The sequence below is a fragment of the Plecotus auritus genome (assembly GCF_963455305.1).
Source record: "Plecotus auritus genome assembly, chromosome: 2".
NCBI classification, from domain to species: Eukaryota; Metazoa; Chordata; class Mammalia; order Chiroptera; family Vespertilionidae; genus Plecotus; species Plecotus auritus.
Window position 1 is genome coordinate 30,539,865 of NC_137771.1, and position 17,614 is coordinate 30,557,478.

The following is a 17,614-nucleotide window of genomic DNA, read 5'->3' on the forward strand; positions in this document are numbered from 1 at the left end:
AGGGATCCTTATACCGTTTTATGACTTAACCATTGAAAGTCTATCTGAAATATGTAAGCATTTAAATAATTTTTATAAATATAATGAATGCAAAAATGTCAATGGTAAGTAAAGAAAATGGAACAAAATTATAAATACAAGTTAGTAAAAGCTGAAAGAAAATATATGTGATTTCCTATTTAAATTTATCTATATTTTCTAAAATGTCTCCAAGTACATATTACCTTTATAACAAAAAAAAACCTTTAAAAAAATCAATCTACTAAAAATCAATTCAATATTCAGCCCTGGCCAGTTTGGCTTAGTGGATAGAGTATCGGTCTGTGGACCAGTCAAGGGCACATACCTTGGTTGCAGGCTCCTCCCCAGCCCAGGCCCTGCTCAGGGCTCATGCAGGAGGCAACCAATCGATGTGTTTCTCTCACATTGATGTTTCTCTCTGTCTTTCCCTCTCTCTTCCACTCTCTCTAAAAATTAATGGAAAAATATCCTCAGGTGAGGATTAACAAAATAAACAAACAAAACTATTCAAACTAGAAGTCATCCAAAGACAATTGATCCATATGACAAAAGAATTTGAACTGTATTACACTGGATAGACTGGGAATGTTAGCTTCAAGTGAGGACTCAGAGGAACAGGAGTATAGTCTTCAAGTATCTGTAGGGTGTCCATGGATAAGAACTATTTGGCTTGTCTTCTATGACCCCAAGCGATAGAGCTATCTATGAGTTATCCACGTCTCTTTACTTCTGTATCTCCAGCCCCTAGAACAGTGCCAGGTACATGATAGGCACTTGATGTCTTTTGAATTGTACAGAAGGGAGGTAGATTTGGGATCAACAAAAGGGATACTTTTCCAGTGCCTTAGGATGGAATGGACCGAGGCTCATTGGTCACTTGAGGATGGCATGGAGGGAATACAAAGATTAGATAAGCTTACAGCAACCTGCTCGGTCTCTTTCAACCTCAATGTCCTATGGTTTGTATTACTACAAGTAGTAATCTATGCATCTGTGGTGCACCCAGCATCTGGGGATGGAATGATGGAGCCATGAAATGGGATGTGAGAGTAATGAGAACTGAGTTCAGGGAACAACTTGGTCTGCCTTAGTGAACCTTAAAGGAGTTTCCAGAATGCTCTTAAGAAAGCCTTTGAGACACAGTTCCAGAACCATCTTACAAGCTTTAACCTAAAGCACCTTCTATTTCAAAAGTGATATTCTGTACAACCATGCAAGTCCAAGAAAACAAAAGGTGCTAATGAAATTCCTATTTCTCCACTGGGGCATGAATAATATTAGTACAAAAACAATAAGCAAAACAAAATAAAAACAAAGCAAGCAAACAAAAACACAGTATGGATCTAACTTGCACAGTTCCCCCCATTTCTAGGAGATATTTTGCCCATTTAGAAAAAGGAAGTAGGTATAATCATGAGGAGAAACTGTTCTTAGTACTTCTACTCATAGTATATTCCCAAAAGAACTGGGACATAACTCTCACGTATGACTTATAAAGAGTATTTAGGTTATCTTCACTTTACCATCAGAAAATAGTACCATTTAGATATGCCTTTTTCTTTGCCACTTATAGGCCCTGGAGGAAATAATATGAAAGGGGCGAAGGGGGGGTGGTGAGCAAGCCCTGTATAGCAGACTCAAAATTGACAGGAGAAGAAAGAAAAGTACTCAAGTTGGTGCAAATGGTGAGGAAATACACTCAGGGGAAAAGCAACAGCCCAGGACAACATTACATAATGAGATAAAATATTTAAAAATGCTTTGAAACTATGCAATGCTATACATAGTCTGCAAGGCGCTGGCATTAGCATTGCACAGACATTCTGCTAAGCAAGGTAAGACAATGGATGGAGATGTGTACCACCTGATGAGAAAAACGGCTTTGCAACAGAAAAGTGACCTAGAGAGATGAGAAGCAGCAGAAACGTTTGGCTTTTCAATCCCAACATGAGACCACAGACAGACAGTTACACTTCCAAATGCGAAGAAAAGAATTCAGTCATTTCTGGAAATATCAACCACAAGTGGACAGAGACAGCTCAGCCTCAACAAGCAGGTTCACATAGACCTAGGAAGTCTTACCAGGACTTCATCTCTCTTCTCCAAAGGTAAATCTTTGGGCCTGGCTCATTCCAACTGAATCCTTTAATAAATGAAGAATGGAATGGGTTAAAGTGTAGCTGAAAAGGCTCTACCAAACAGTTAGACAGGTCAGGGCTCTAACTGTGCTGGCTGTACAGCTCTGTGCAGAGAGGGACATGGCAGGTTTAGGGATACAGTGCTCACACAACCAGTTACTTCTCTGCCCATTGGCTCAGCTCCAGCTTTCTTGCTATGGGCCACTCCACTTGCTTCCTGTTCATTCCTGCCCTCTGCTGTCTAAACCTAGTTTATATCACCATGTCCAAAAGTAGTAGACTAGAAGCTGCCACTCACTGTGGCTTCAGTGGGGACAGCAGCTCCACACAGACATGGCCAAAAACAATATGGGTTTAACTCTGGCGTTGGCAAATCTGTCAGTGAATTCTGAGACTGTCAACCACTTGCGTAATTACTCCCCCTCTCTTCATTCATCTCTCTCCTTAGGAAAGATAAACTTAATATAGGATGGACCTTAACGTGTCACCCTTCCCAAGATCCACTGTAATCTACAGGCTTCAAGCCAAGGGAATGAAGAGCTGATGCAAGAATTGGGGAGGGCAGGGCTCTGCTTGGCTGCCAGTGAATGGAAGGAAACCCCTCAACAGTGAGAGGCTCATGCCCTCAAATCACAAGGGATTTCATGAGCTGCAGTGCCCTCGTGCTCTGGGGCATCGCCCTGACCTAGGCAGCAGGGGCAGGGAAAAGGGAGCTGACTTGCTTCTGGGATATTTGGGGTCTCTCAGACTCGTAGGTTGGGCTTGAGATGTACTACTTAGCCTCAGTAACATTTTCTCCATATGAATTCTAAAAACAATAATCTACTTTCAAGGGTAATTATATTCTGATTTCCTTTTGAACTCTCCATTGTTTATATTTGGGAATATTTTTATTATTAAAATCAAGATAGAAAAATGTGTAACTTTTCCCAAACAATTGAGTCCATTTCCTAATTTATATATTGAGTTAAATTAAGTTCACCCTACAAAACTAGACTTCTGCATTTGTATGTACTACAGCAAAGAAATACACTTTATAATACAGAGAAATAGCTTTAGAAATAAGCAAATCATTATTGGAACGTAGAGCTCTAAAAATTAAAAAACACTCTCATCATTCATATCAACAGAAGGAAGCAGCAGCAGGGATAAATATAAGGTGCAGTCATTCAGATCTGAATTTGGCTCGCATTTTTATTGAGCATCTGTTGTGTTTTATGTACTTTGCTAAGAACTTCCACATATATTATCTCATTTAAATTGGAGATGTCTTGTAATATGGACCCCTGCAATAGATCTGATTGTAAAAGTCTTTGCCTTTACATGGAACTGATACATAATGGGTCCCTACCCTCTCAACCCGTGCACATACAGCACTAATTTATGTGCACACACACACACATCCTTAGCTTCAAAACGAAACTGGTTTTGAGTATGCCAGAAAAAAAAAAACCCTCATCTACAAAGCCAACAGCAAAAACCAGAAACTAGGACACCGTGCATGAGAGCAAGCAGGAACCTCAGTTATGGCGGCTTTTAGAACCACTATATGTTAGCAGGATCAGGTAACAACAGTGGCTGGTAGCGAAGCTCTGAAAGTTGTCAGAAAGAAATCAATAATATAAATAAAGTAAGTGGATAACCCATTAAGGGCTTCACATTATGTTGTGTTATGAGAAGATGTGTCACCTGAAACATGACCTGGCTCATCACACACTCCAGGTTCTCCCTCGGTTCTTTCTACTCTACCATCAGCATTTTCTCATATAAGGAAAAGTTATTTTTATTCTTAACAAGTACTACTAGATGCCATTGTCCCAGAGCTTGGAAACCTCCCCCTTTCAGGTCCCTCCCTCCTGCCCTTTTAAAGTTCTTTGTTACAATGCCCTAAGAAATCTCACCTCCACCTCATTAAAACCTGGTGGCCACTTTCTCCTTCTACCAACTGCTGTTTTGAGGTCATTTAATTCAAAGCAACCTTTACTGAACTGTTGGAATGAGTCAACACCTATGAAGCAAGCATACAAAGATGAACCAGGTAGTCTCTGCCTACCAGGAGCATAGAGACTCCTTATGGAGAAAGAATTATATACAAACTAGAGGCCCAGTGCACAAAATTCATGCACGGAGGAGGGGTCCCTTAGCTCGGCCTGCACCCTCTCCAATCCGGGACCCTTCGGGGGATGTCCGATTGCCTCTCGCAATCCGGGACTGCTGGCTCCTAACCGCTCACTTGCCTGCCTGCCTGATTGCCCCTAACCACCTCTGCCTGCCTGCCTGATCGCCCCTAACTGCTCCCCTGCTGGCCTCTAAGGATCGCCCCTAACCGCCTCTGCCTCGTCCCCCACCCGGGACCCAGGATTCCCTCCTCCGGCCAGTCGCAGCCACCTGGGTCTCGGGCTTCCCTCCCTCTGGCTGGCCACAGGCACCCAGGACCTGGGCCAGCTTCACCCAGGCCGGCCACAGCCACAGGGGACCGTAGGTAGTCAGCTTCGCCTGGGCCGCAGCTGCAGGCGCCCGGGACCACAGGGCAGGTGGCTTGTCTCTCTCCCGGGCCGCAGCCTGGCTGGTCCCCATTCCTCTCTCGCAAGCTCATTTGTGCCTGGCTGGTCCCCATTCCTCTCTCCCCAGTGCTGAGTGTCTGAGCCGTTAGGTGTGATGGTGTAAGGACGTGAAGACCATTTGCATATTAGCTCTTTATTATATAGGATATTCATTCACCCATTCACTCAATACACATTTATTGTTTCATGCATTCATTTAGTCAATATTTACTTAGCACCTACTTTGGGCCAAGCCCAGTGTTAGTTTGGGTTTCCCCAGAGAGGAGGACTTAAGTGGATGAGGTTTATTATGATGGTGATTAATGTCAGGAAACCTTTTAGTGAGTAGAGAAGAGAATGAGGCAATAAAGGTGTGTTATCAACTGAGCGACCACCTTGGCCACTGGGGCTTCATCCTGCCGTGCAAAAATAAGAAATGGTTCAGTACACACACCTCAGTTATCCCACTCAAGGGGCAAGGGAGCTGGCGAGGTATAATTTTTAATACAACACCTCAGTCTTTGGTGGAGAGCTGCTCCAGGGGCATGGTATTAAATCCTTGGCCCTTCTGGCTTGCCATGCCTGTGTGGGCTAAATGGCCACGCTCCTGTGACAGAGGAAAGCTCTCAGACAGATTCAGGTGCTGATGGTTAGAAGTGGGACCCTATCAAATGCAGCGGGGGGTGGGGAGGAGGCACTGACAGCTAAGGAACAGGCACCATCTTAAGGACTGGGAATGGGGGGTGAGATGTGTGAATGAAACAAACACTATTCCCTGGAATTTAAGAAAGACAGCACACAGCTGTGATTAATGCCATGGATGCCCTCCTCAGAGCACCTAGGTATTAAGAAAAATTATCAGTCTGGTTTGGGCAGGAGTGGGGCGAGGAGGCAACTTTTTACAACAATGTGAGAAGTGCTGGAGGGAGCAGGTAGGTCACCACCTCTGAGGGAGAATCAAGGAAGGTTTCAGAAGAGAGATGTTGACTCATGGTGCCTCTGGGCTCAGAAGAAATGTGTAAAACTAATAAATGTATAACGTCTACCTCTCCGAAACAGATCGATAGGAACAGCACGGCATCTTACAAGCACTGAGTTCGGGATATCTGATATCTCAGGGCTAACCTATTTTTAAAGCACTTCAAGAAGTGGAGACAACATGAGATGAAAAACAATTATGGCAGAGTGGCCTCCAAGTCAGAGGCTTGATGCAATTCCTTGCTGTCATTTAATGGCGTGGCAAGACATAAAAATCTCTGGGTCTGTTTTCTCTTCTGCAAAATGGAAGGGTCCCAGAGCTTGGAAACCTCCCCCTTTCAGGTCCCTCCCTCATCCCTTTCCCACCTCACCATCTGGATCTTTCTTGCAACCATGTGACAAATTTCATCCCTTCCATGTCAGTCACCCAAGACTCCAGTCTCCAAGGCTATGTCATTTCCCTGAACTCTAAGCTCCACCTGCTCTGACTTGCCTTTTCTACTCCCACCTTCCACTCCATCCTGTCTCCACTGTGCCCCTCAAAGGGCAGCAAATCCCTTACCTTTAAACTTTTTAGTGTGTGTTCCCTTCACCTTCTTTTTCTGGGTCCTACTGAACCCCAGCTCTCCCAGTAACACTGCTTACCCAGCAGCTCCACCAAGTTGTGGCTGTTTTCTCTCTCTCACACCTGGGATAACTGGGGCAAGAGGCAGGACAGATGTGCTCCTTGCTCCTCATTGTGGCTTCCAGTACATTCTCTTCTCCCTCCTAAAACACCCAGCCTGACTCTCATCAGACTGCACAGCATCCAACTTGTCCAAGTTCGCTAAGGACCCCAGTTACTCCTCTCTGTTCTGAAAGCTTTAGCTCCTGACTCACTGATTCTCCCATACGTTCACAGATATTGGTGATTTCAGTGTCCATATGGAGAATTCTTCCAGTGCCCAGGCCTGTTTCTTGACCTCCTTTTCTCCAAGAGTGTTGTCCACTACCTCACCTCAACCACCCCTTCAAGCTACAATCTAGACTTTATGCACTCGTCATAATTCCAATTTCCAACCACTGTCTCCTTATCTTTCCAGCTTCTCCCAACTCCAGCCACACTTAGATCCCATCAGGAACTACCAGGCCTGGATCCCTCATCTTTTCACTGTCCCTCACCCCCTTCCTACCCTCTTTCTCTTTTACTCTATTTAAATTCCATAGACAAGAACTATAACTTAAACCCTCAAGTCCTTGTACCTGTTCCTTGTTTGGCTAAATCACAACCCTGGCTAGACTGCTCCAACTCTCTGCCTACTCTGTGCTGTCCTGTGCAATGAAACCAATCTGGATTAAAAATGCCCAGACCTGCTGACTGGTCTCAAGGGCATCCTTATTGCTGTGCAATAAGTATTATAGTCCTGAGTCCATTCACTCTCCCACTATTTCACAATTTCTTTTCTTGCTTCAAACCTTTACTACTTCCTCCCTCCTTCTCATTCTCACTCTTCCTATTTTGATGAGAAAACCCAAGGCAATCAGAAAAGAACTTAAGAACTTCTCTAAAATCTCCCACTATCACATCTCCTTGCACACCTGTGCCTATGCCATACAGGTTACCTTCTCTCTTATTTTGATGGCTGAAGTATCCTTGCTCCTAGCTGAGACCAATTCCTTGAAACAAACAACAGGTCCCAACCCCTCTCGCCCAGTTAAGGCACTTTTCTGGCAATTCACCTCTCTCCTACTTGCCAGTTTCTCTCTCTACTGGATTACTCACACCAGAATATAACATGATGTTATTTCTCCCTTCTTTAAAAAACGCCTCTCAAACCCATCTCTCCTTTGAGCAAAGTCTCAGTCATTTCAAGCTGCTATAACCAAGTACCACAGACTGGGTGGCTTAAACAACAGACATTTATTTCTCACAGCCCTGAAGACTAGGAGTCTGATATCAGGATGCCAGCAGGATTGAGTTCTGGTGAGAGCCCTCTTCCTGGTTTGCAGAGAAAACAGTTGCCTTCTTGCTGTATCCTCACATGGCAGGGAGAGGACAAGCTCTCTGGTTTCTTCCTATAAGGGCACTAAGCCCATCATGAAAACACCCTCATGGCCTCATCTAAACCTAATTTCCCCCCAAAGGACCCATCTCCAAATATCATCACATTGGGGGTTGGAGCTTCAATATCTGAGTTTGAGAGGGGCCACACTCTAGTCCAGTGGTCGGCAAACCGCAGCTCGCGAGGCACATGTGGCTCGTGAGCCGCGGTTTGCCGCTCTGTTGACTAATGAGTTTGCCGACCACTGGACTAGACTAAATGTTACCGTGTAGTTGGAAGCTGTGAGGATTAGGCAATTGTGGCAGATTGTGTGCAAAGAGGTAAAGGGTAGTACATGACAGTGGTCGGCAAACTCATTAGTCAACAGAACGGCAAACCGCGGCTCGCAAGCCGCATGTGGCTCGTGAGCCGCGGTTTGCCGACCACTGCTCTAGTCCATAGCAATCTATCAACCCATTTTTCACCTTCCCTTTATAACCAAACTCCTAAGACCGTGTGTATATTCACTGTTTCCATCACTTCATTAAAACTGCTCTTATCAGGGTCACTAATGCTAAATCCAACGGTCAGTTCTCATTCCTCATTTTACTTGGTCTACCAGCAACATTTGACATGGTCTGATCACATCTTCTTCTTGAAATACCTTCTCTACTTGGCTTCCAGGATACCACACTCGCTCCTGTATTTCCTTTCCTCAGGACTCTTTGCTAGTTCTTCCTTCTCAACCTGATCACAAACATTGCAATGCCCCAGAGTTCAGACCTTGGACCTCCACAGTCACTTCCTTGATAGGAGGTATAAGGCAGTGGTCGGCAAACTCATTAGTCAACAGAGCGGCAAACCGCGGCTCGTGAGCCGCATGTGGCTCGCGAGCCGCAGTTTGCCGACCATTGGTATAAGGCTTTCCCCTGAATCTCAATCAGTATGATGAACTGCCTACCGGACATTGCCACTTGGATGGGGGAGACAGAATACAAACAAGTAAAGTAAAATATATAGTGGCACCACAGACTGCATCCTGCTCCGTACCACCTGCCCAAACCTACTCCTCTCTCATCCTGTCCACACGAGGAAATGGCAAACTTTATTTTTCTAGCTCCTCGGCCTGAACATTTTGGAGTCCTCTTTGACTAGTCTGTCCTGTACACCCAACATCTGATCCAGTAGGCAAATCTTGACAACTCTGTCTTCAAATTATATCCGAAATCCAGTCACTTCGCACCTCCTCCCCTGAAATCATTCTAGCTCAACAATCATCGTCTCTCACCTAAACACTTCCCAAGTGATGTCTCTACTTCTGCCCTTGTTGCCATCAATCTATTCTCAACACCATGTCCGGAATGACCCTGTGCACATACGTCAGGTCATGTCACTCCTCTGCTCAAAAACCTTCAGTGATTCCCAGCTCATCCAGAGTAAAAGTCGAAGTCCTTCCATGACCCACAGGCCTACATATCTGCTCTCTCTACATTCCCACCCCTCCAACTTCCTCTCCTTAATGCTTGCCCCCTGGCTCGGTTGGCTCCAGCCACACTGGTCTCCTCACTATTCCCTCTTGCCTGAATTGCTCCCAGATATCAAAATGGCTTGCTTCCTCACCTCCGTCAGTTCCGTACTTGAACATCATCTCTGGGTGAGGACCACCCCAGCCAACCTATCTAAAATTGCAATCCTCTTCCCCACTTTTTTCCTCCTTAGTTCTTTTAACCAACAAACTATATATTTTACTTAACTTGTTTGTATTCTATCTCCCCCATCTAGAATGTAATCTCCTTGAGAGGGAAGGATTTCTGCCTCTTTTGTTCTGGTGCCCAGAACAATATCCTACACACAGTAGGCAGCCAACAGATATTTGTTGACCAAATGAATGACTGAAATCATAATGAGGGTGGAGACTGTGTCTATTCTTACACTCCACCGCATCTCCAGTTCCTAGCACAGTGCCTGGCACAGAGTAAGCACTCAGTTAATATTTGTTTAATAAAATAAATAAATGAATAGTTTTGTTGTGAAGATTAAGACACAAAAAAGATATTAAACTATTAATAGAGTTACAGGAATAAAGAACCATTATTCCTGTTAGATCCTCAATGCAACATAACTTAAATTTAACACTTTTTCATAGCGGAATCCTTGAGTTACTTTTTAGTAGTGAAGGATCACATAGAAAGAGATTCAGAACTTCAGATGTGTTATAGGCTTTTGTTAAAACAATATAAAACCCTCATAAGGTGACATATCTCAGGGTAGTGAGTAAGGTGGCCAGGGAGAGTCTGAAGTGAGGCGAAGCCAGCACTGAACGGCCCTGGATGTCAGTGGACTCTCTGCTGGTAAAGGGAGTGACAAGGACATGTGGACGGATGGGGATGACACGGACCTCTCTGATGATGGCTATCCCCCCGACCACCAGGCAATCCTAAAGAATTTGGTGGAAGTGTTATGGTAGCAACAACAGGTGGTCCAAAAATCTATAAGTAGGGCTTTGAGATCCACTAAGGATCCCAATCTGAGGTTCTAGAACTCTTCCCAACACAGTTCATGAAGTGTCCGTAAAAACGGTTAGAAACATAAACATAAAATACACATCCAACCCCCCTTCGGTCCTTGAGGTCAGCCCACAGATATAAACGTGGACCCATGGGGTAAAGCATATCCATTCAGTGCTCACGTCAGTTTGGAAACATTATATGGTAGGTGCTTCCACCCACTGGCTGACCTTTCCACTAGAGCTGTACTGTAGTTTACTCAGATTACAGGGGGTCAGGCACAGGCCTTCAGCAAGGACCGAGGTTAAAGCTCGCTCTGTGCACAAAGGTTAGCATGGCACCCTCAGTGTCTTCTTGTACAATAATGGGAGTCCATCATTTCTTTCGGAAGGCTGCAATAAGACCATTTCCTCATATACATTTAGTTAGGATTCCCCCTGACCCAAACCTTTTAAATCTTATTTACCTGATTAAAACAAAGAACCAAGTAAAAGGATCTCTGAGCACCTTCATGTAAAGAACCTGACCTAGAAATTGCCATATGGCCACGAGGTTTTAGCTCTGAAAGTAAGGGAAGGAATGCTGAATCATTCTGCTCCTAAGAGACAAATTATAACACACCCTGATTTCAGGTCAAGCTTATTTTTTTCTGTCTTGGTATCTGTCCCTGAGTTTGTGGCTATACTTGTTTTTTGGGACAGTTGATCGTAAAAACCTATGGGTGGTCAAAGACCTTAATTTGCACTAATGACTCTGTTCTCATATAATGGCTCATCATAAAAACACTTACAGCCCTGACTGGTGTGGCTCAGTGGATAGAGCATCGGCCTGCGGACTGAAGGGTCCCAGGTTCGATTCCTGTCATAGGGCATGTACCTTGGTTGCGGGCACATCCCCAGTGGTGGGTGTGCAGGAGGCAGCTGAGTGATGTTTCTCTCTCATCGATGTTTCTAACTATCTCTCCCTCTCCCTTCCTCTCTGTAAAAAATCAATAAAATAAAAAAAAAAACACTTACAAAAATTTACACATCCACTCATGATCTCCCAAACACAAAAGCTAACTACAGTAAAAGTCTCATATACTTTAAATTAGCCTTTAAAAGGCACCTCACTCATGCCCTAACCAGTTTGGCTCTGTGGATAGAGCGTCGGTCTGCGAACTGAAGGGTCCCAGGTTCGATTCTGGTCAAGGGCATGTACCTTGGTTGTGGGCACATCCCCCGTAGAGGGTGTGCAGGAGGCAGCTGATCGATGTTCCTCTCTCATCAATATTTCTAACTCTCTATCCCTCTCCCTTCCTCTCTGTAAAAATCAATAAAATATATTTTTTAAAAAATAAATAAAAGGCACCTCACTCAGTCATCCAACAAACATTAACTGAAGGCCTACTGTGGACCATTATAGAGCATACATATGAGGAATCCCTAATTATATAGTGGGAAAGGGAACATAAACTTTATAAATAGATGTTATAATAAAATATGATGAATGCTATTTTAAAAGGTATGTACCATGTGATTTGGCAGCAGATGGAAGAGAAAAACTGCTTGGGGCAGGGTAGGAAGTTCAAGAAAGACTTTATAGAGATGAGTGGCTTGAGCTGGATATGAAGGAAGAATAAAAGTTTACCATGTGGGAGGGACCTGGACTAGATGGGCATCTCAGGCACAGCAAATTTCAGTGCAAGGGTTGGGATGAAGTCAGTGTGGGTTGATGGGGGCAGGAGGGAGGGTCAGGTGTGAAATGGATGAGAGGAAACAGAAATTCTGGTTCTGCTGAGACCAGAATTACTGAGTATCAGTCCTTACTGCCAACCTGGATACCCTTATTGATGTTTATAAGAGTTAGTATGTAAAAAGAACCTACAGCTGTGCCTGGCACACAATGAACACTATGTATATTTTGCTTTGGCTATTGCTATGCGCATTCACCACCATCTCATTCCCAGGGGTGAGGATAATTAATAAATATTAGTTGAATGAATGAGTGAAGAACTTGAGGTTTCTAAGAAGGAAATGAAGATGGATGTGATTCTCATGATGCTATATCCAGCAGAAAGGTGAAGGGCAGGTGTTTTCTATGGGATTGCTTCAGTCACCTGAAGGTCATTCCACTTTTTCCAGGAGTCTCCCCACCCAAGTCTGTGCTGGGGAGTGTAGATCACTGGGTTAAAAATAAATGATCATAAAATCTTGCATTTGCATAGCATTTGCAGTTTACTTGTATTAGCTTAAAAATAACTATAGTCTTTAAATCCAAAACTTTTCATCTCTTGTCTGAATCCTATTTCCAGATACAACCTGAAATTCTTTCTCTGGACTTGAGCCTCCACCGATGGAAGCTCAGGAGAGGATTTAAGCAACTGCCGGAGGCACTGACTCCATCCACTCTTTCACCTTGGGGAAATGTTCTCAAGAAGGACTAGAGAGGATGAAGATATGAAGACTTTGTAAAGATGGCACCTTAACTTCCTAAACTATAAAATTACTTTGCAAAGTCACTATCCAGCCTCAATTTAATTCAATTTGGTTCACTTCCACATCTACTGAGAAAAGTACTATAAGTTGCAGATGTCCCAAAGCATACTTATCCCACATCACCGGGCTTGGAATGAGGACATCAAGTTTTTAACTGTGCATTTGCTGCTAACTAGCTAGATGACACTGAGCAACTCATGTCATTTCTTTGAGCATCAGGTTCTTCATTTGTAAACTGAAGGGGTGAAACTGAAGGGATGATCTCAAAGTCCTTACCAGCTCTCACATTCTATAATTCTCAAATGGGCAACAGCATCCATATCATTATGACTATCTGTTTATATATTTCAGAGACAGTACATTCTAGAGGTTTTTTCCAGAAGGATATTTTGGCTTAGCAAATTGCCAAGAGTTTTCTATAGTTTAAATACAGAAGAAACTGGGAAATAGAGCCCATAATCTTTAGTTATTCAAAATGTTTGAGTGCCTATTATGTACAAGGCACTATTCTAGTCACTGTTACAGCAATGAACAAAACAAATGAGCTCTCTCTTCTCAGGGAACTCACTTTCTTGTGCTTTAATCAACCCACCCAACAAATCAATCTTTTGATGTTCTAGATGGCAGAAACAATGATCTAGTACATTTGCTTTACATGTTGTTATATGTGTGCGGCTATCTGAACTAGCAAAAAAATTTTTTTAAATGCATCAAAAATATCTGTTTTCAATTTCTCCATTGACCAGGCAAATAACCATATAGATTTTGTTGTACTTTAAAAAGTAATAACTCCTGGTTCATTAATTGATTGAGAGACACATGACTTCAGTAAAATTTTGTTTAGTAAACAAAAGGGTTTAAATGCCTTCTGCAGCTCTAAATTTAATTTTCTCTTTTTTTAGGGCTGATTCTTTAAAATGGGGGGTTAGATATAAAACAGAGAACATTTCCCCACTCACAGCATGTTTGAGGGGTCTATCACAGGAACATGTAGAATTCTGGATACTGTATCTAAAAAAGGCATCATTCCAAGTTGTAAATAAATAAAATGAAGAGCAAACAACGTAACCCTGGGTCTAGATCAGTAAAAATAACAGATTATCCCACTTAAGTATGGTATTGACACAGAATTTTAGAGCTGGGGGAATCTTAGCCCTTAATTTTATAAACTGGAAACCTGAGATTCAAACACACAAAGTGACTTGGTCAAGGCAAAGCCAGGATACTTGTTAGCAGCAAAACTGTAATAAGAATCCAGGTCTGCAGATTCCCTATAATTTAGTTCTACATTAACTGGGAACTTTATCAAGTCAAGGAGGGAGAGAGAGATGGTACTCTACGGTTGACAGACACTGTTTTAGACTAAATGTGAGACATCTAATGTTTGTAGTATATTTCTCCAATAGGCTATACAATCTGATACTACTTATCAAGGATTTAGATACAGATTTGGATGAAACATCTAGAACAGATACATTCCACTAAGAAACAGGTCATATTCAAAATATCATTTGTAAGTAGCCAGTTCAGAATTTGGAATCCCTTTCCCCCACCAAAGAGAAGTAACAAATTATGAGCTTATTTAAGCAAGTATGGTTGAAATAATATGAAAGGTATCCCAGGAAGCACCCTCAAATAGGGCCAAAATCCCTTTGAGTCCTACAGCCCCCTAAAGTGGCTGCAACCCAGGGCGAAAGTTCCTAATCCATAGATTCCTAAGTCAGACTGCTTGCATTAAGAATAATTAAAAATACCTAAAAACATTATTAACCTTTTGTGGTCAGGACCACAGATGATAACCATGTCTTACCAGAGAAATCTCTTGGACACAGCAGTGGAGAAACCAGTGAGACCAGAATGGTCTGTACCTGGAATCTTGGCTTTTCTGGAATCAGAATTCAACATTTTTTTTTTTTTTAAGGGGAGAGGATGAATTTAAAGACAACCCATCAAAGATCTACTCTCCCACTTTACATTCAAGAGGTGACTCCAGTCTTTCTCAGATTTCTCCCCATATGTAGGTTCCTACTTTGGGAATGATATTTCATGTAGTGCGTTATAGACGCTTACACTCTTGGAAAACTTTTAAAACACTCGTGTTAAAGGCAATTTTGCAAATTAAACGTGGGTTTCTATAAAGCTAAACTGACAGAATATCGATGCAAGCAGAATTTGGGATTGGCAGCTTGATTTTCCTCCAAACGGCTTCAGGTAAATTCGAGTTCCTCCTAAAACAAAGTACCCTAAGTAAATTAACTCCCGCTTTCAGATCTTGGCCTCAGGGCCGATGGTGGTGGTCAAAAGAAGCTTTCAAGGTTAGTTGCTAGATCCAACACCAAGCGGTCTAGCTGGGGACAGCGGCCCGTTTCGGGGACCCGAAGGAGACTTGCCTGGGGGAGGCCCGGGGGCGCGCGCCCACTGGCCGGCTCTTAAGACCCCTGCGCGCCACCCCGCTCTCCCGGGGCCCGCCGCACTCACCGAGGTGGCCACCGATGACGGTGACGGCGATCTGGTCCATGAACACCGCCCGGAAGCGCACGTCCTGCTCCGAGCAGCGATGCTGGAGGGCGCGCAGGATCTGCACCTGCGGGTAGTCTTCGCAGATGCGCCGGTCGGTCAGGAACCAGAGCTGGGAGCACATGGCGGCCAGGACGGCGGCGCCGGCGCGGCGCGGACCCCTGGGCTCCCCGGACGCTCGCTCGGGCTAGCAGGCGATCGCGCGCCCGGCTCCGCTCCCGCCGGTGCGCCAGGCGCCTCTGCAGCCCTGACCCAGCGAATCTGCCGGCCACTGAGCGCCGCCGCCGGCCCCGGGCAGCCAATCAGCGCGCGGCGGCGGAAGCGGGCCGGCCGCGCGGCCAGCTGCAGAGGCGGCCTGCGGCTGCCGGGGGAGGGGTAGCGGGGCCGGCAGCCTGCGGCGGCCGGGAGAGGAGATGCTGGCGGGGTTCGGGACCCCGGGAGCTGGGGAGCCGTGGGCGGGCGACCGTGAAGCTGAGAGAGGGCATCCTGCCCTGGACGCCAGTGGGCGTGGCGCTGCCGGTCGGGGTGGGGCGGTTGGAGCGGGAGGGGCCGGGGCGGCGGCCGGGTGGCTTGCAGGGGGCGGCCAAGCTGATGGACTATTGTAATGATGCGCAGCGGGATGTGTCCCAAAGGCGATCGCGAGCTTGGTGGTGGTAGTGAGGGGGATGGGTGGGGGTAAAGGGGCTGCGGTGACCGGTGGCCCCTTACAGAGCCTGGGCAGGGCCTCAGGAGCCTGGCGAAGGTCACCTGGCTAGGCCCCCAGTTGGACCCTCGCCTTGGAATTCTCTGCCCAAATACTAGCCTGGAGCTGGAGGTAGGGGTTGATGGGGAGTTGGGTTTTAGCCGTCTCCCGTTTATATAGTTTGAAGGCACATTTCTCAGGGTCTCAGATGTTCTTACACTGGACACCCCCTCCTAGTTTGCAGTTCTGGGGCTGTAGAACCTCAACGTGATGAAAAAGGATCTGTGACTCTTTTTTTAGTAAGATAGACCTCTGGCTGGTCTTGCCCCTCAGTTCATACAACTGAGTCATCTTTAAACACCATCCTTGGTCCCAGCCAATTGCAAATTCTGTCTGCAAACAGCAATGTTTGAAGCCAGATTTTCCTTTCTAAATAAGGGCTAGACTGAAGTTAGCCATCTTTGGAGATTGCATTTGCTCTTCCAGCTTATTAAAATATATGTTGTTGTTGTTGTTTTGGCTTATGGAAGTAAGAGTAATTTCAAGGCAGGCCCAGCAATGACAACTTAGAAATGGGGAAAGATGTCTCAAGTAAGATATAGGCTTCACTATTAAGTAAATATTATGTAGGTGCATTCATTTAACCTCTAAATGTGCCTTTGGAAAAGTTCTGTCTAAACAATTTAAATTATTTTTCAAGCAAGTTTAAGTAAATTCTTTTATGTTACAAAATTCACCGCCCCCCCCCCCCGACCCATGTATGATTTTTTTTTTAAACTAACAGTAACCTAGTGCCCTACAGATTAGTAACTTTCAAAACTCTCTTCTAACCCACAGATCAACTTGGACACTAGATGTCCCATTGATCCAGGCGCTTCCTACTGAGCCTCTGCAGTGTCATACATAGGATGTCTATAAGATGATCAGAACCATAGTTTCCTGGAACAATCATTTGTATATTAGAGTTAATAAATTTAGTAGTTGCTTATGACCCGTTTTCATAGTCATGTACATAGACTAGAATGTTTGCCATATGCAGATGGCTACCAAGATCTCTGAAACCAAGACTTAGGAGAGCAGGACCTGAGGATCCAGATGTGTTCATCACTTCCTCACTGTCTTTGCTGTCCCTCTCTAGGAGGGTGCTCATCATCTCTGATCTCCCTTTTCTAGGATGGGTAATAAGTGAGGAGGTGAGACAGTGGCATATCCAGTTAGGAAATGGCTCCGTTTGTGTAGGATAATGTTTTGTTATATTGTTAAAATTCCTCAGGAACAGAGGTATTATCCCAGGTATAGGATTATAGTATTACTTTTAGAGTATTACTTTGTGTACTATTTCTCTATAGATGACTTCCAAATTCAGATTTCACCCTGACATCCCATGAGCTTCAGCAATATAAGAGGATGCTGTCTAGCCATCACCTCAATGTCTCTAAAGCTAAACTCATTCTTTCCCCCTCCATTCCAGATTCAGCTGTCTTAAACAATAGGAAAACGTATTATATCAAGTAACAAGAAATCTAAGGGTAGGACAACTCTAGATTTAGTTCATTCAACATCTCAATAACATCAGGGACCCAGATCCTTTCCATCTTTTTGCTCTGACATTCTTAGGCCAGTGTTCCCATAGTTAAAAAGGGCTGCCACAATTCTAGCTGACATATGCATACACACAATGTCCAGCTGAGGAACAGAGACTGTTTCTACCCATGTGTCTCATTTTATTA

The 17,614-nt window shown here is 44.4% G+C and overlaps 1 protein-coding gene across 2 annotated transcripts in view; it reads right to left on the reverse strand.

Annotated features, from left to right (window-relative positions):
* The window catches only part of RIMKLA (ribosomal modification protein rimK like family member A), a 39,498-nt gene extending 24,055 nt beyond the window's left edge, over positions 1–15,443 (reverse strand). For both annotated transcript variants that reach the window (XM_080655122.1, XM_080655123.1), the window contains exon 1: positions 15,164–15,443. In XM_080655122.1, coding sequence (XP_080511248.1) covers positions 15,164–15,326 — 163 coding nt within the window. In that variant the 5' untranslated portion in view covers positions 15,327–15,443. The remainder of the gene's footprint in view (positions 1–15,163) is intronic.
* Positions 15,444–17,614: the final 2,171 nt, after the last annotated feature.